The sequence below is a fragment of the Acanthisitta chloris genome, unplaced genomic scaffold, assembly GCF_000695815.1.
Source record: "Acanthisitta chloris isolate BGI_N310 unplaced genomic scaffold, ASM69581v1 scaffold29334, whole genome shotgun sequence".
Classification (NCBI taxonomy): domain Eukaryota; kingdom Metazoa; phylum Chordata; class Aves; order Passeriformes; family Acanthisittidae; genus Acanthisitta; species Acanthisitta chloris.
In genome coordinates this window covers 11408-27055 of record NW_008668249.1, presented here as the reverse complement: position 1 = coordinate 27055, position 15648 = coordinate 11408, and the positions used below count along the sequence as shown (strand labels likewise).

At 36.3% G+C, this 15648-nt stretch overlaps 1 protein-coding gene across 1 annotated transcript in view; it reads right to left on the bottom strand.

The window, feature by feature from the left end:
* LOC103800444 (peroxidasin homolog) overlaps window positions 1–15648 on the bottom strand; it is a gene marked incomplete at its 5' end in the record, with an annotated part of 38206 nt that overhangs the window by 12553 nt on the left and 10005 nt on the right. The window contains 6 exons of the mRNA XM_009072820.1: window positions 1653–1861; window positions 4362–4496; window positions 5324–6827; window positions 11311–11468; window positions 11916–12024; window positions 15510–15645. Coding sequence (XP_009071068.1) covers window positions 1653–1861; window positions 4362–4496; window positions 5324–6827; window positions 11311–11468; window positions 11916–12024; window positions 15510–15645 — 2251 coding nt within the window. The remainder of the gene's footprint in view (window positions 1–1652; window positions 1862–4361; window positions 4497–5323; window positions 6828–11310; window positions 11469–11915; window positions 12025–15509; window positions 15646–15648) is intronic.

Below are 15648 nucleotides of genomic sequence, written 5' to 3'. Positions count from 1 at the left end.
CTTTTCCTTCATTAGCCTCTGCAAGGCTTCAAGAGTTCACAAAAAGGGGATACATATTGGCAATTTTTTTAAAGAACATTACTTATTTACCCTTTCTTTTGCTTGGCAGTTGTCTAACTGCACTGCATGCAGTATTACTGTCTGGTAGCAACATTCTTGAATGAAAATACAAGCTAGGGTGTTGAATGGATGAATACTCTAAAGATTTTCCAAAGATAACATCTGCTTTAGAAGTCTCAGTGATAACATTTAGAAAACCAACACATAATTTCTCAGAACAGCTTTACTATTTTTTCAAATCAACATAATTAATGTATTTGTGAAACTGTCAGGCTTCACAAACCATGGCAAAGTGAACTTATCCTGAACTGGTAGAATATGCTATATTTATGGTAAAGCATTTGAAGGGTGATAATTGATTTTCTCTCAATGTTTCTGGCACATGAAAGGGATTTTTGGAAAAGATTCTGGAAGATCGTATTAAAATCTATGAGGTTGTTCTTTGGTACAGTCACACCTGTTAGAATCCTTCCTTGGCATCTACTACGTATGTAGCAAATTGAAGGGACATCCTCCATCAGTTTAACTTTTACCATCTATCTTAAATTCTAAGCTATGTCACAAAAGAACTCTTTGCCATTGGCCAATTATATCTTACCAAAAATAGTTCAATGGACACTAGTGGAAGTGACTGGTTCTTTATTCATGCAGATCTTTTGACAGAATATTGAATATCCTACTCAGCAGTAGTAAACAAGAGAATCAGTAGTAGAAAAGATGAAGAACACAGATTTGGATACTTTTCATCAGCAAATCTATATGATATTGGTATTGAAAGCTAGGTTCTTACTAGGGATATTGTAAGACTCTAATAAACATCAACTAGTAGTACTATTATCCTCTCAAATAAGAGCAAGTTTTTTCCATTTAGTAATTTGTTTGACAGCAACTTTTAGATAGTCAGAGTTCAACAGTGAAGTTCCCAGAGTTCCTGAATATACTTTTCAAGCCTGAGCATGTCATCTGAGTTTTGTCAAAAGAAAATTGTAACAACATTGCCAAGGAGATCTCAATAAAGAGAGGTCATTGTCCTCTGAAGTATTTTGTTGTTGATGCTACTAAAAATCATTCTGCATGATCCAGAAGATTCTCTTGGGAAGGGATTCTAACTGTGTTACAGATGCAGTGAAGTCTGATGTGATGATGGCTAAAGAGTGGCCATGCAGAAAATCTTTATGCGAGAGAGAAGCCAACATGCAGGCCACCAAGCAGTGTCCTATGCTTCATGCAGCCAAGTAAACCCTATTTTGGGAGAAAAAAGAAGCTTATTTTTGAAGAAAACCAAAACACCCCACTGTCCTAACTTTTGAAGGGGATGGCAACGAACAGGAGTATTTAACCACAAAAGAAAGAAAACAACAAAACAGTTATCTACACCATGCAATACTCAAATCTATGTGATTATTATACTGCATCTATTTAATACAAAATATGGAATTATATCCCACTTAAAAAGGGCTGTGCTCCAGATCTGAGTTTGTAGTGTCTTAGCAAAAAGCAAACAACAGTCAAATACCTTCTTAAAATAAAATGAGCAGACACTTAAGAATGTGCATTAACATTAATGCACCCAAATCCACCTGTATACAGACCTTCACAGCAATCTTGCCACATCCTGAGGTCCAGTTTAGGAATATCTTCACAGCTACTATATCCATGTGGGAATTCAGCCACCTTAAAGACATCATGTTGTACCCTTGTTATGTTGTCACCATTGTCACACAAAACTCTGGCAAGAGATGTCTGCTTGATCTGAGTGAGCTGAGCAGGCGTGAACACACCCGGGTTCTCATACCATAACCTGTAATCTCACAGAAAAGACAAGTTTGCTAGTGAAAAAAATACAAAGGTATTTGAATACTGTGCTCAGAATGAAATTATCTATTTCCTAAATCCTGTTCTCAACTTCACATTGTATCAAGGGAGTGATCCAGATGCCAAAATATAAGTGCCTGGTATCACTTCAGCCCTACTTGTTGCCATGCTGACTCTGAAAGGGTTGAAATCTTCAATGAATTCTTTGATTTCTCTTCTAGTCTAATTTAGATGTCTTGGGGTATCTTTGGACATCTAATATGGCATGACTACCAAGTTCAGAGCTCTTCTAAGGAAAAGGCTTAAATGACCATAAATTCTTCCTTCAGGCAAATTTCCTATGGGTATGAAAACATTTTGATGGAATTGCTGAGATTAGAAGAATGGTTAAGCTACACCTAGCTTATTATAAATAAAAATGAGATGATTTAATACTAATGACTTTTTCTTTCTGCTAAACTATTTTAATGACTATACTGATTCAGGGCCTCTATAGCATATGCTCCGTTAATTCATTATATTCAAGGAGGAAATGCTATGGTTTTAAAAAATTCATTTTCCATACACAAAGGGCTAAAAGCTTGTTATCAATAGCAAATATAAACAATACATTACTACAAAAAACAAGCCTCCCCTGGAAATGAACATGTCTTAAGTTACTCTCTGGGATTTGAAAACATTTTACACTATTCTAACACATAAGAACTGCTCACTGTGATATTGTTTCTTTCTTACAAAATGTAGAGTTATAATTAAATATTGATACTTTTCCCCATCTATTTAAAAAAAACCCCAAAAAATATAGGGGGCTCTTTAAACTTTATGCGAAATCAGAATCAATTTTATAGTAAAATTAGAATAATGGTCAACAAATTTCATTTTACCTACTTAGTGTATCATTTTCCTAGGCCAATGGACAATAGCCAATGAATTTCAAAGTACTAGGATCAGATTCTGAAATTTCCATCTTGACATGAAGTTAAGTTTCCTTCAAACATCAGTCCCTTTCCCTGCACAGGCACATTTGTTTTGCATGGTGCTGTTAGCTTTGATCCTCTGCCCATTGTAAGGGCTTTTCAAAGGTGTGAGAGTTGCTTTCATTATGTCGAATAATATTTTACTATTTGCTGGCATGTTGTTTCAAAACATTTGTATTCCTTGGACAGCAGAATCCCACTTCCTAAATATTCAGTGTTTTCTTGTAATTTCTACTGTTGTTGCCGTTGTTTTGGAAAAACAAACAAAAAAAAAACCCTCCAAAAAACCAGGAAAAGTCACTTTTGCTGAAAAAATGCCAACAGATACACCCAAAAAAGCAGTATCAATATCCTGATGTGACACAACTAATTACTTGTCACCAGCCACCTGTAGGTAATACTGCATATATTTCTGAATTTACTTTCTGCCTCCAGGCATGAGAGTTCTATGCTTCACAGCTTAATTTTTAAACAGATTTTATCTAATAAAGTTTGGGGCTTTTTTTTAAAAAAAAGCATACAAAAAGGTTTGGGTTATTGACTACAGAAATAAAAAAGCTTTTATACTATCTTAAGTAGCAATTTGGTAACTTAAAAAAAGAAAATAACATTAAATAAAGTGAAACAAATCTAATTCCCTAATTCTTCCTGTGTTTCTCTTTCACTAGGATGGGGTCAATCAGCCTATGTCCTTCTACCCTCATGCCATGAAAAGATCAGTGTTTTAGGTCGCAAATTGTGTTCAAATGAGATAAATGTTAATTTTAAGATACTGAACCAGTGTGCTGAAATTGTATAAAGGATTTCTGGCTGCTGCAATAGCAATACTATTATTTCATGTACTCTAGAAACTGAAAATGAGAAATTACTTATAATGTGCATATATAGCAATTTATAAACAACCATTAAATTGTGTTCTTTGGGTTAACCTATCTGCTTTTAACACTCATTTAATGCACAGGCTGCTTGTATAGAAATATGTAGTGGGTTTATAAACAGAGTGATACTTTTTCAACCTATGCTTAAGTAACAGAGATGATGGAAGTGTTTCAACAACCACAATTTCTTTGCCAATAAAGTAACTAAAATAACAACGAAAGGAGATAAGTATCATGCCCTTTTCAAAAAGGTAAGCGACTTGAATATCTGGTAATAGGAAAGTCAGTGTGTGTTGAAGTTTTTGGGTTTGGAATGACTATTAAAAAAGAAAACAAATGTACAATCAAAGTCCCCAGATGCACTGTAGAACTTTGGGGGCGTTCACTCCAACGTGTTTCATTTCTGCTTTATGGGCGTCAGAATGACATATTCACATGAAAAGTGACAGATTTAAAGAAATAATAATGGCATCTAATAATGTTTTAAATGTGTATTCTTCATCTTTTCAATTATATATTAAAATCATAAATGAACATAAAATGGAGTATGATTTGGAAACATGACATTGCAACTGTTATTAAACATCATTAATTTAAAATTAATTTTGGTTTTCATGGTATTTCAATTTACCTGTCTCCATCCCGAATCCTCCTAAACTGTGTGGTTAACAGACACATCAAAGTTGGCCCCAGTCGGCTCCCTGGAACTAATTCTTCTACCATTAGTGCAGGAAATAGGTCTATGTTCAGTGGAGAACCATATAACCTATAAATTGAAAAACACAAATACTGAATTACAAATATTTTACATTTACAAAAACATTAAGTATGTGGTAAAGCTAAGGGCAAGAGATACTAATAACACACACTAAAAAACGCCAGTGACAGTGGTACATCTTTTGTGAACAAGACATATGCAAGAAATTCTGCAATGTAGGTTGTATATGTGTATAACACCACAGGGGTCTACAAGTCTACCCTGCAATTTCCTTTCTCCCGGTAGCTTTCTTCTGATTTCTGGGAACTGTTTCATTTTTATAGCTTCTCTTTCCCGCCCCTCTGCACACTTTTACCATAGCTAAGACAGAATTAGTCTCCGCTTTTGTGCGGATAAGCTAGGGGTAGGAGGAAGGTGAAGACTTATTTTCAAACATGCAAACTAATGAAGAACAGATTACTGGAAGTGAAGGATGTCCACATGACAGTACGGTGAGCAATACTGCCATTTGTTTCACTATATGCAATGGATGGAACTGAACATGTAAATAATTGCATGAGGCTGGCATTAAATATGACCCTACACTGAAATAACATTCATATTTAACAGCATTTACAAAACCAGGCATTTCAAATCAGTAACTTCATAAACACATACAGTATAAATATTAACTTCTTATTTTTGCAGAGATGTAGAAGTGGAGAAATTATCTGCATGTGAAATTTTTCACATCTATTTCCTGGTGCTGATGGAAGTTTCTTAAAATATACCTTCCCCTATTTCTTAACAAGTATCTTCTTCTAGATAAGACACTTAGCTACTAATTTTGCATGCATATTTAGATTATTGAATGTTTTTCTTCACCTCAGGCTCACCTGCTAAGTTTCTCCCTGATTTCAGGATTCTTAATTTCATTTTTCAGATCTTCAAAAGTCTGAGCTGAAGAAAGATTACAGTAAACTCTAAAATCATGGTAGGGAGGAATTCCATGATCTCTGCCTCTCTGAATATTCATAGCTGCCAGATCTAAAGCCACAGTACGTGCCATGGAGAAGAGTCTTTCTGTTAATTCTGTATTGAGTAATTGTGACGGGACACGCATCTTACCAGCAACACCAAAAAATCCCCTTAGAAGTGGATCAATGCCTCCTTCATTTACAATCCGAAATGGAGAGAAGAATGCCTTATGAAGAGGTAGATGGCCTTGTGGAATAGGTTCAAAGTTTTCATCCAGTCGATACAGAAAAGGATTAATGAGTGTGTGACCAAACCTAAAAGCGGCAGTTGCAAACTCATTAGTTATGCCAGAATTAACACTGGGATCATAACCCTTATATTCGCCAAGCATCTTCATGCCTACCTCTCCAAAGATCTTAGGGAGCCAGTGACTAAATGTTATGTGTTGCATTTCTGCACCAACAATTTTGCGTGTTTCATGATATATTGTGTCACCGTCCCAGTGTGGATTTAGTTTCAGTAGCTCTGTGGCAATTCTGTTGTGTTCTCTAAACCACAATGTGTGGATGCTGGTAAGACCCAATTGTTCATTAGAGCGCTGATCACCAGCTAAAAAGCAGGGTATTGGGCTCTCATTTTCATCTCTCATACATTCTGTTGGTGGGCCAGTGGCAAATGGAAGAAGGGGTTTGCCAGATCTCTGTACAATGCCCTGTCTCAGAAGACCCCTTTGACTTGCCAAGTCTCTGATTTCCAGTGCTTCATGGTCTGAACTGCCATACACATTGGATGCATCGATGTATGAAGTCAGCTGGTTGATCTGTTCACGTGGGTACACAGAATTCATCAGAAGAGATGTCATGCCACTTCCACAAACTGGACTGGAGCGTACGAAAAACATGCAGCGTGCACCATTTCGAACTCTGGGATCATTCGGTGGTATCATGATCGAAAAGCATGGAGGATCATTTGTACAAACGGAACTGCAATGCTGACCATCCGAAAACCTGGCCTCACTTAGGGCAGCCACAGTGAGGTCAAGGTCATGGTCAAGAAACTGACCCCACTGCATGAGCATGTGAGTGTACTGGTCATCAGGAGTTACTGTTTCTGTTCCAATCAGAGTAGTTGAAACCAAGCGAGGCATTGGGAGTGCATAACCATTAGAGAGCCTCCTGGGTTCAATTCCCCGAGGCAAATTAAATCCATTTTCATAGACTGACTTTAACAGACGTTCAAAGGCTGTCAGAGAAGCACCCCACATGGGATGTTGAAGGTTGTTGCACGTTCCATCGTGTGTCCTGTACTTCTGGTGGAAGCACATATCTGAGCAGTTGTTCACTCGTCGATGGGCTGTACAGCCTGAGAGATTAGCTATCAGATTCAAGTACTGTGGGGATACAAGGTCATTATAGTGATAACCTGAAACCAGAAAAGAGACAGAGAGAACAATCAAACAATTCATAGACTCATGGGCCCCAAAGATCACGAATTTATTTGAAATGTTATTTTACTATATTACATTTCCCACCGGATTAAACATCCCTATTCTAAAAACAGAACAATAAAAATCATGTATGTATATTTGAGCATTTGAACAACAATTTGACTGCAGTTAGGTCAGGAGGAAACTCTAAAATGCCAACTCAAGTACAGCTTTTGCAAAATGAAATCATTATGTAATTGGTCACTTAAGAAAGCAAAGATATTTTCAGAAATAAAAGCCTCATATTGAGACAAATGGAACATTTTTTATGTGTTAGCAAAAGCATTTAAAAAACTGTCAGTAACACTTACATGGACTTCAAAGCTATCTTTTGAGACTTGATAATTCACTGAACATTACTATTTTGCTTTGCTTTATTACAGTGAAAGTTGCAGAATTTCAAGGAAAAAAATCAAGAAAAACTACAAAAGAAAATAGCCCCCAGCAATATAGCTAAACATGGAGCAATCTCTAGGACAAGTGGTGTGGAGTAACTCATATTCACATTACCCAGAAATAATTTCTAAAGAAAACTGGTGTTTGTGTAGCACTTGGCACGGGTTTCCTCTTCAATCCACACCATTCACCTCTGGGACTGAAACATACTTACCACTTTCCTGCATTCCTTCTCAGTTCACAGAAAAATAATATGCACAAAATATATACTGTAATTCATTAGAATTATGATTTTGGAAACACAAACCAAGACTATGTGTTGCATGATCTCTGCTGTGGTATGACAGCATGTGGAAGGACTGTACAGCATTGGGTGACTGCAAATAGGAGAACAGTCAGGCTGTGTCTTGCCCTTCCTGCCTATTAGGCCTCTTAGTACAGCACTGGATGACTGCAAACAGGAGAACAGTCAGGCTGTGCCTTGCCCTTGCAGCCTATTAGGGACCACTCTAAAAATTGTTTTTACTTAGTAACATTTGGATTCAATGTAAGAAAAAATTGTCATTAATTTGGGCTACATCTACATTATCAACTTGTGAAGACCAACAGAAATGCGTCTGTAAAGTGAAAGTTTTGCTGCTGAGAAAGACATGCCTACTGTGGAATACGAGTAGGCTTCCTTCAGAAAAGCTTTACTTTGTCCTCCTGGACAGAGCGTAGCCCTGAACCTCATTTTTCACTTAAGCTGAAAAGAATCCACACTGTTCAAGGCCATATCAAAACCACAGCAAAGCACAGTAAGTGGTGACAAATGGGAGATTCACTTCAAGTGGGAGCTGCTGATCCAAAGCAAAAGGCACACATCTTGAGTTATATGGTGTGGATGAATGAGGTTCCGGGATCCAGGAGAAATTCCTGGAGGTGAACTATCTGGCAGTGCAGATGTATGTTTAGCTAACTAGGAACAATACACACCATGATGGACCTTGATCTGCAAAGTTTGCAGTCAGGAAGAAACTGAACAAGCAGCATAAAAGCAAAAGGAAAAAAGGAAATGAGTGAGTGCACAGTGATACTGTGTTCCCACAGGCTTGAGGGGTTCCCACCATGTTGATAATCACTCAAGAATATGAACTGAATGCAGTTTTGCAAGAGGTTGGTGCTGGCTAATTGCATACAGTCAGGAAATGGTCTTTTTAGTCCCGAGGTCAGTCCCAGAGTGCCTGTAAAGACACTGGTCTTCATCTAAATTCAACACGTAAAGGTATGCTAGGCACACTGGCTCCCTGCCAATTTCTACAATGCAGGGCAATTGCAAACAAACCACCTAAAGACTCCCTTTCTTTGACTTGAAAGGGACTGGATGGCTCACAGCTGCCCAGCTGGGACAGGACCAGTGCTCTGCCAGGGGATCTGTTTTCTCCGCCTCAGGCTACGAGTACTCCACATGGTTTACAAGTCAAAGCAAAGGTATCAGAGACCTAGTGCTTGCACTAGGCAAAACTAACATGCTCATGTAGACATACAGAAATTATTTTATGGAATGTTCCAGACTAGGAAAAAGACAAACAAACCACAGAGCAAAACCAGTAAAAGCCACTGTGTAATGTAGCAAAATACACTCTTTGAGAATATTATTGATAGCATATTATAATATGCTAGCTACCAGGCCAGTTTAATTCTAAAGCTACACCAAGAAAACATATCTTCTTTATAATAACACTCCTGTTTAAATGATCTTCATTCATCATGGAGTTTTTATGACCATTATTCATTCAAATAAACATTTGCCTGCTGTGGTTATTCTGGTTACCATCCCCATTTCTGAAATGAAGTTGTGAGCAAAACTTGACTGTCAATGTTTCGGGTGGAATGCCTTTCAGTACCAATTTTTAAAAAAAGGCTCAGTTTCTCTGTTTAGAAGTTCAAGGGGGATGCAATGTCTCATAATGGATTAGATCTGATGGCTTTCTAATGCCAATCTCTAATCTCTAATTACCTCTCACACTGTAGGCACTAACTCTGGCTGGTTTTTTCAATGGCTGTGATTATTTCCACTGCTTAGAAGCTGACCAGCTCAATTCACACAATATTACCGATATTCAGTTTTTTTCAAACTGCAAAGATGTTTCATAGAGTCATAGAAATACTGATTAGAAGGGATGTCTTATCTATACCAAGCTCCTGCTTAAAGCAAAGCTGTCTCTGGGATTAGATCAGCTCAGCTGTATACCTGTCAAGTGGGCTTGAAAACCTTCCAACACTGAGACTCCTCGACCTTTCTGAATAAGTTCTTCCAGTGCTGCACTGGGTTTCTGGTGAGAAACTGTTTCCTAACATCCAATCTGAACCTCCAAAGCAGCAATTTGTGGCCATTCCTGTTGTTATACAGTCTGGCACTACAGAGAAGAATTTGGCTCCATAGCCTTTCCTTGGGGTATTCCAAGATTTTACATTTTAAAAAAAGTTTCTGAATGGGAAATTGTCAAGTTTCTCAACTGTTCTCAATGCAAAAGTACTAAATAACACCCTTCATTTGGCTCTGCTTTCTGAAATAAAATGAAGGAAGGACAAAAATTCGTATTAAAAATCTGAGCATTAGGCTATTTAAATGAAAATAGATTTATTTTACTATTCAAGTTTCCCTAAAATTCAGGTTTCTGTGGATTCTGTAGGGCTGAAAAGCAATGTCTGGTTGTCAACAGAATTTCCAGTATCACAGAAAGTTACCTGATTTTGTGTTCATTAATTTGCATCTGTATGCTTTAATGCCAATATCTGGTAAACTTTAGGTGTTTCACTATTACAAATCCTTGTGAAAAGTAGTCAACCAGTTCTCATACATGACATTTCATATATTCCTAGTATTATATTCAATATGCTTTCACATGCATCTAATCAGAGAACTCTTATAAAACATCAGCCTTCAAAGAATTTTGAGTAAGTGTTCGTGGTAAACGATTCATTGCAAATTATTTACTCAGCTCTAATAATGAGTAACAAGCTTCTTTTATGAGCAAATGTTACAGTACTCCACAAAGCTTGCAGTCTTTGGCCTTATAAATACTTGCCTAGTTCACGGTCAGAGTTAAAGTTTTCGGAAGTTACAATAAATACTCAATTATAAGCATCAAAAAGTATATAATAAGTCAAAGTATTTCCTCTAGTTTTTAGTGTAGTTTTTGGCTATGTCTCAAGTCTCAGAAACTCTCCTAAAACTCTGTCATTATTTCCAAATGCTGCAGTCCTATGTTTCAAGCCTATCCACACACATATCTACACACATTAGTTGTACATGCTCCAGCTGGACTTCATAAATTTGAACTTGGACTGCAATACCTAAAATGCAGCAGTTAAACCTCACTTTTTTTTTGTGACTTATAAAAAGCAACAAGAACGGTATTTTTCATTACATCAGGTCAGCGTTGAACAAAGCAATTAGCTAAGATCTATGCACGCTTATAGAGTAAGTAACAATTCTTTGAATACTATTGCAGTACATGCAGAAACCTTGGTTTGTAAAGTACAGATCCTTCATGTTATGTCATCTTTTCTCCTTGCCAAGGCATGCCAATACTACATGGTTTTCCTTAAAGAAACAAGAACAGAATACTGCTTATTTTTAACACACAACAGAAAGTCTGTTCTGCTACAAAACAATGGTCCCGACAAATTAACTTGCAGGGAGCTAACAAACACGATGCATTATGCACTTCCATTATACTAATTTTGACCAGCAGAAGAATCTGAACTTTTGCCTAATATGTCAATATGAGAAAAATAAAAACACTGTTTGGAGAGCTCAAACAGAGTTACATCATAATGAACAATGTGCAAACCAAGGACTGAATTGGGCCAAACACATGTATTTGGTAAAGTTTTGCAAAGGCAAACACTTCACCGATTTCACTGAAATAGTTATGCAATTGGGACCAAAAGTCAGAAAATAAATGTCTCTTGAAGTACAATGACTTAAGAAGGAAAATACACTTCAACACAGAAAAATAAGGAAAGAGTACTGACTTGTTCCATTCAGGTCAACCATTAGACCATCCTGTACATGATCTTGAATAAGCTGTAATGTCCTTTCAAATATTTCCCCAGCTCTTGCTTGCTCAACAGTGTATGGGTCCCTTGGGTATCGAAATAAGGCTAGCAAATCATTTGGAGAACGAGGACGACTGATAGATAATTTGGAAAAAAAAAGTAAGTGTACATAGGAGTTACAAAATAACAACACTACATAAATCGTGTAAATGCTCAGCAACAGGATTAGTACATACCTTGTTTATTCATCTCAAAATGGAAGGCAAACCAAAAAGGAAAAAATTAAGTAAAATAATAAACCATTAAATACTTAGTAGTAATTAAACATTTAGTAGCCTTTTAATACACATCATCTCAGCAGAAAAACTGCTGCAGTGAACACAGACCTCAACAGGAGTGTTTAAACAATAGGAATCCTTACACGCTAAACTGTTAGTATTCTCAGAAATAACCAGATGTTAACAACATCTTTTAAATAATAAAGTAAGTTTTAAATAATAAAATGGTATTAAACTTTCCATTATTTCTAGCATATACAAAATCAATTTTGACTTCTCAATATTAAAAAGAAAAGGAGGTACCTGTCAAACAGATGGGTACGTGTTGAATTTATTGCTCTGTCAACAGTTGCAATTGCTTCCACAATTGATGTTTGTACAAAAGGATCTCCATTTCGGCTGACATTAGGGACTATAGAAAGAGGAACTCATGTGTTATTGCAAAAATGGCCACACAAAAAGATACTTCTATAAAACAGAGTCTAGACACGACATCATTTCAGTTGTACAAAGTAAACCCTTGTCCTTTAAGCATTAGTTAGTCCAAATATAAAATTCTTAACCATTCTGGACTTCTACCAAAGCATATTAGAGAGGAACAAAATTAATTTAAAACAGAAGTTAACGTAAGTTTAGAAGTCATCATGCTTACAACTCTAAACCAAAATAAAGTTAAGATAAATGTGTTTAACTGTCCACTAATTAGACCTACAATTTAAACAACAGATGATCAGAGAAAAAATGTATCAGGGTATATTCAGGGCTTTTTTTCTGGCATCGTGTATTATCAGGTTTCAGGTGCTGCTATCAAGAGCCTGACCTATATCCACTGAAATCAATGCAAATTTCCCCTTTGATTTCAACTAGTACTGAATTAGTATTGAATTCAATATAAGAATTTAAAGAGCTTACGGGCATGTGCTACAAGTGTTACACACTGAACATGATTTACTATACCTATTTGGTACAGTAAATCAACATTGCTCTTCTCTTATTAGCATAGGCTAATAAGCAGCACACATCAGTTTTAAAGGGCTATATTTTAGTTATTTTGATCCCTACTTTGTTTTCTACATTAAAATTATGTTTTTAATACTGGGTTACAAATCACATGCTTAAAAGCTATTTAACATCTTTACATAATATTGGAAACTCACTAATGCATAGCCATCTATGCACCGGCATCTGTGCAGTAGCTCATCTGCCTTTTTATGCAGTGCTCTCTTGCAGCTGGATGTTTGTACAACCTATCTAGGGCTAATAATCTTCCTTTCAGCCTAAACTAAGAAATACCAGATCCAGGGGCAACAGCTAACAATTTCCAGACTGTGTTTAGATTGGAGAAGTCACACAGGAAGAAGGGTAAAGAAGGGGAAAAGTCCAAAGTAAATATACTGGAATAAAATCAGGAGATGTACAAAATCAGCTGACATCAAAACCTTTGCAACCTTTTCATGATTTTTTTTCTTTTCTAGGCAATTTTTCATTATTCCTTCATAAGTGGCAGCTTAGACTATGTCTATATGAGTTTCATAGTCTAGACCCAGGTAAATCAAACTTAAGCATCTATACCATCAAATAAAACAGTCCCTGGCACTCTATAGCTGTAGATGAAGCCCCTTTCTGTGCCCTTAGGCCAGCTGCTTTGGGCTGCTGACAATATACACCTAGCATGCACAAAACGGTGCCTGAGGGCAATAGTTCCTGATTTGTCCTAACTACCAACCGTCCTTGCTTGCCAGCTTCATTTTTCATAGCAACCATACAGAAATATTATCAGATAAGCTACTTATTTTATGGAGAAATATAATTTACAGGTTTGCTACTCTCATTTTAGTTGTCTTAGAGACTCTGTGTGCAATGAACCATCTGAACAGTGCAACATTTCAGACTGTACAAATCCAATGACTGGTTACTTTCCCTAGTGTTGTCTATATTAGATGCCAGCATGGTGTTCACTAGCAGAGCAAGCTTTCTGATTAATGAATGGTATATGTGGGCTGAATCATAAACCTTGGCCAGATGTTAACTATACCATATTTTACTTTTATTTAGGCTGTTTGCTGTTCTTTTTTTAGACTGATAAATATTAAAAGTTAAAGATCCCTGCAAGCTTTTCACACAATACTTTTTCACTGGAGCAGAGGAGTTATGATTTTTACAAAACAACAGTAAACGACAGCAGAAAATGGGAAAAGTATCTTTAAAATATTATCCAACATGGCCAGCAAAACCTGTCCCCCAGCTTCTATACACTTGTCTTTACTCTATCTCAATGTCAAGACAATACTTTTATGCATTAGGAACATTCATAAAGCATTATGTTGTTTAAAAGAAATGTTGACATACAAGTTTTAAGGCATTTCTGGCTATGCTGTTTTTAACGCTATGCAGGTAGAGAGTATACAGCACTTATAATCTGTCCACATGTCCTCCTTGTTTCTCTGACAGCTTCATTTTTTAAAGCAATCATAGAGAAGGAGTATCTGATATCCCAATAGTTTTAAGGAGAAACATCATCCATGGTTTCATACTGAATGCCAATTAATCAAGGGTAGTGTCACTAATTTTAGGATTTGATGCTACAGTTTACAAGAAATTAACCACATTACAATTAGTTACTGCAGATCAGTTAGCACCAGGTTTTGTGATTTCAGCAGATGAGAATGAGCAGTTGACGTCTGCACTAAGTGAAAGAAAGTGGTTTCCACTCATGTTTTAGTTCACTTCATGGTTGCATTTTTCAGAGCTCTTACTGATTTGAGATCTGGCTAATCTTTTTTAAACAAAAACATTTTTTTGCTATGCATCTCCAGAGTAACTGATTTCTATGGACTTCCCTTCTTTCGCAGACTTCATACATGCAGATGATAACTTATTATTGAATGATTCCTAGCCATACAATTTTTCTCTCCGGAATCACCTTTACAGATTAAAGAAATATTATTTTTTGCAGAGGAAGATATCGATTGATAGTTAACTAAAAGCAACTTAAGTCAGGGAACATTACAGTTTTATTGACACCATGTGATTGATATCATGGCATCACTGATATGTATTTAAAAATTTAGTAAATAAAGTACAGAGTATCAGAAATAAAACTGGCAAACAATATTCAATATGTTGAAGAAATCACTGATCTATACTTAGTCTTCAAAGATACAAAATACTGACTCGTATTTTCTACTGAAAGAAAAAAACCATACAGTCTTCTTTTATTTTCCATCAAAATTAATCTGCAAAATCAGCAGTTTTAGTCAGTAAATCAGAAAAGCAATAGGGTCAATCTTTGTAACAAAGTTATTTCCTTAGCCTCTTTGGCTGCTTTACCACCAATTATTACACAGTATTAATTGACAACAATTATTTGCCATTATTACTTTCAAATAACTAGAATAAACTCAAATATTCTCCTCTTCTTAGTTTTCTCCTTTAGCTTCTTAAGGTCAGTATGCCTTTCCTGACTTCTTTCACAATGGTTGAAGCCTAATTTTCAACTGAGTGCTGTAAGTGCTCCTTTTAAGATGTCAAGACTTTTTGTCAAGTTACCCCTAAAGATCAGACTGTATATTTGACTAGCAAATTCTAATAGGTCCAAATAATATCTCAAGAAGAAAGTTGAAAGACTGACTTGAGCCCAAAGCATTGTTTGTTTTGAAGCTTAACTCCTAGAGACATTTTCGTTGACATAGTCCCACCTTACTCACACCTGTGGCAAGCAGTTGCATGACTTCAATCATGGAAAAAAAAAGGAAGAGAGAGAGAGATTTCTAGGACAAAAAGACAAATATGAATGTATACAAAAATATAGTATTTTGTAAACTTTTTTCATTTGCACTTCATGCAATTAGAACAAAACTAATAATTTAACTCATACCTCTGAATAATGTATCTTACCATTTACACTAAGCACCATACTAACAGACGAGTATCCTATGGTATTCCGGGCAACACATTCATATCGACCTTCATCAGCTGTTCCAACATCACGGATGGTAAGAAATCCCTCTGGACTAACATGAAATTTTCCACTCTC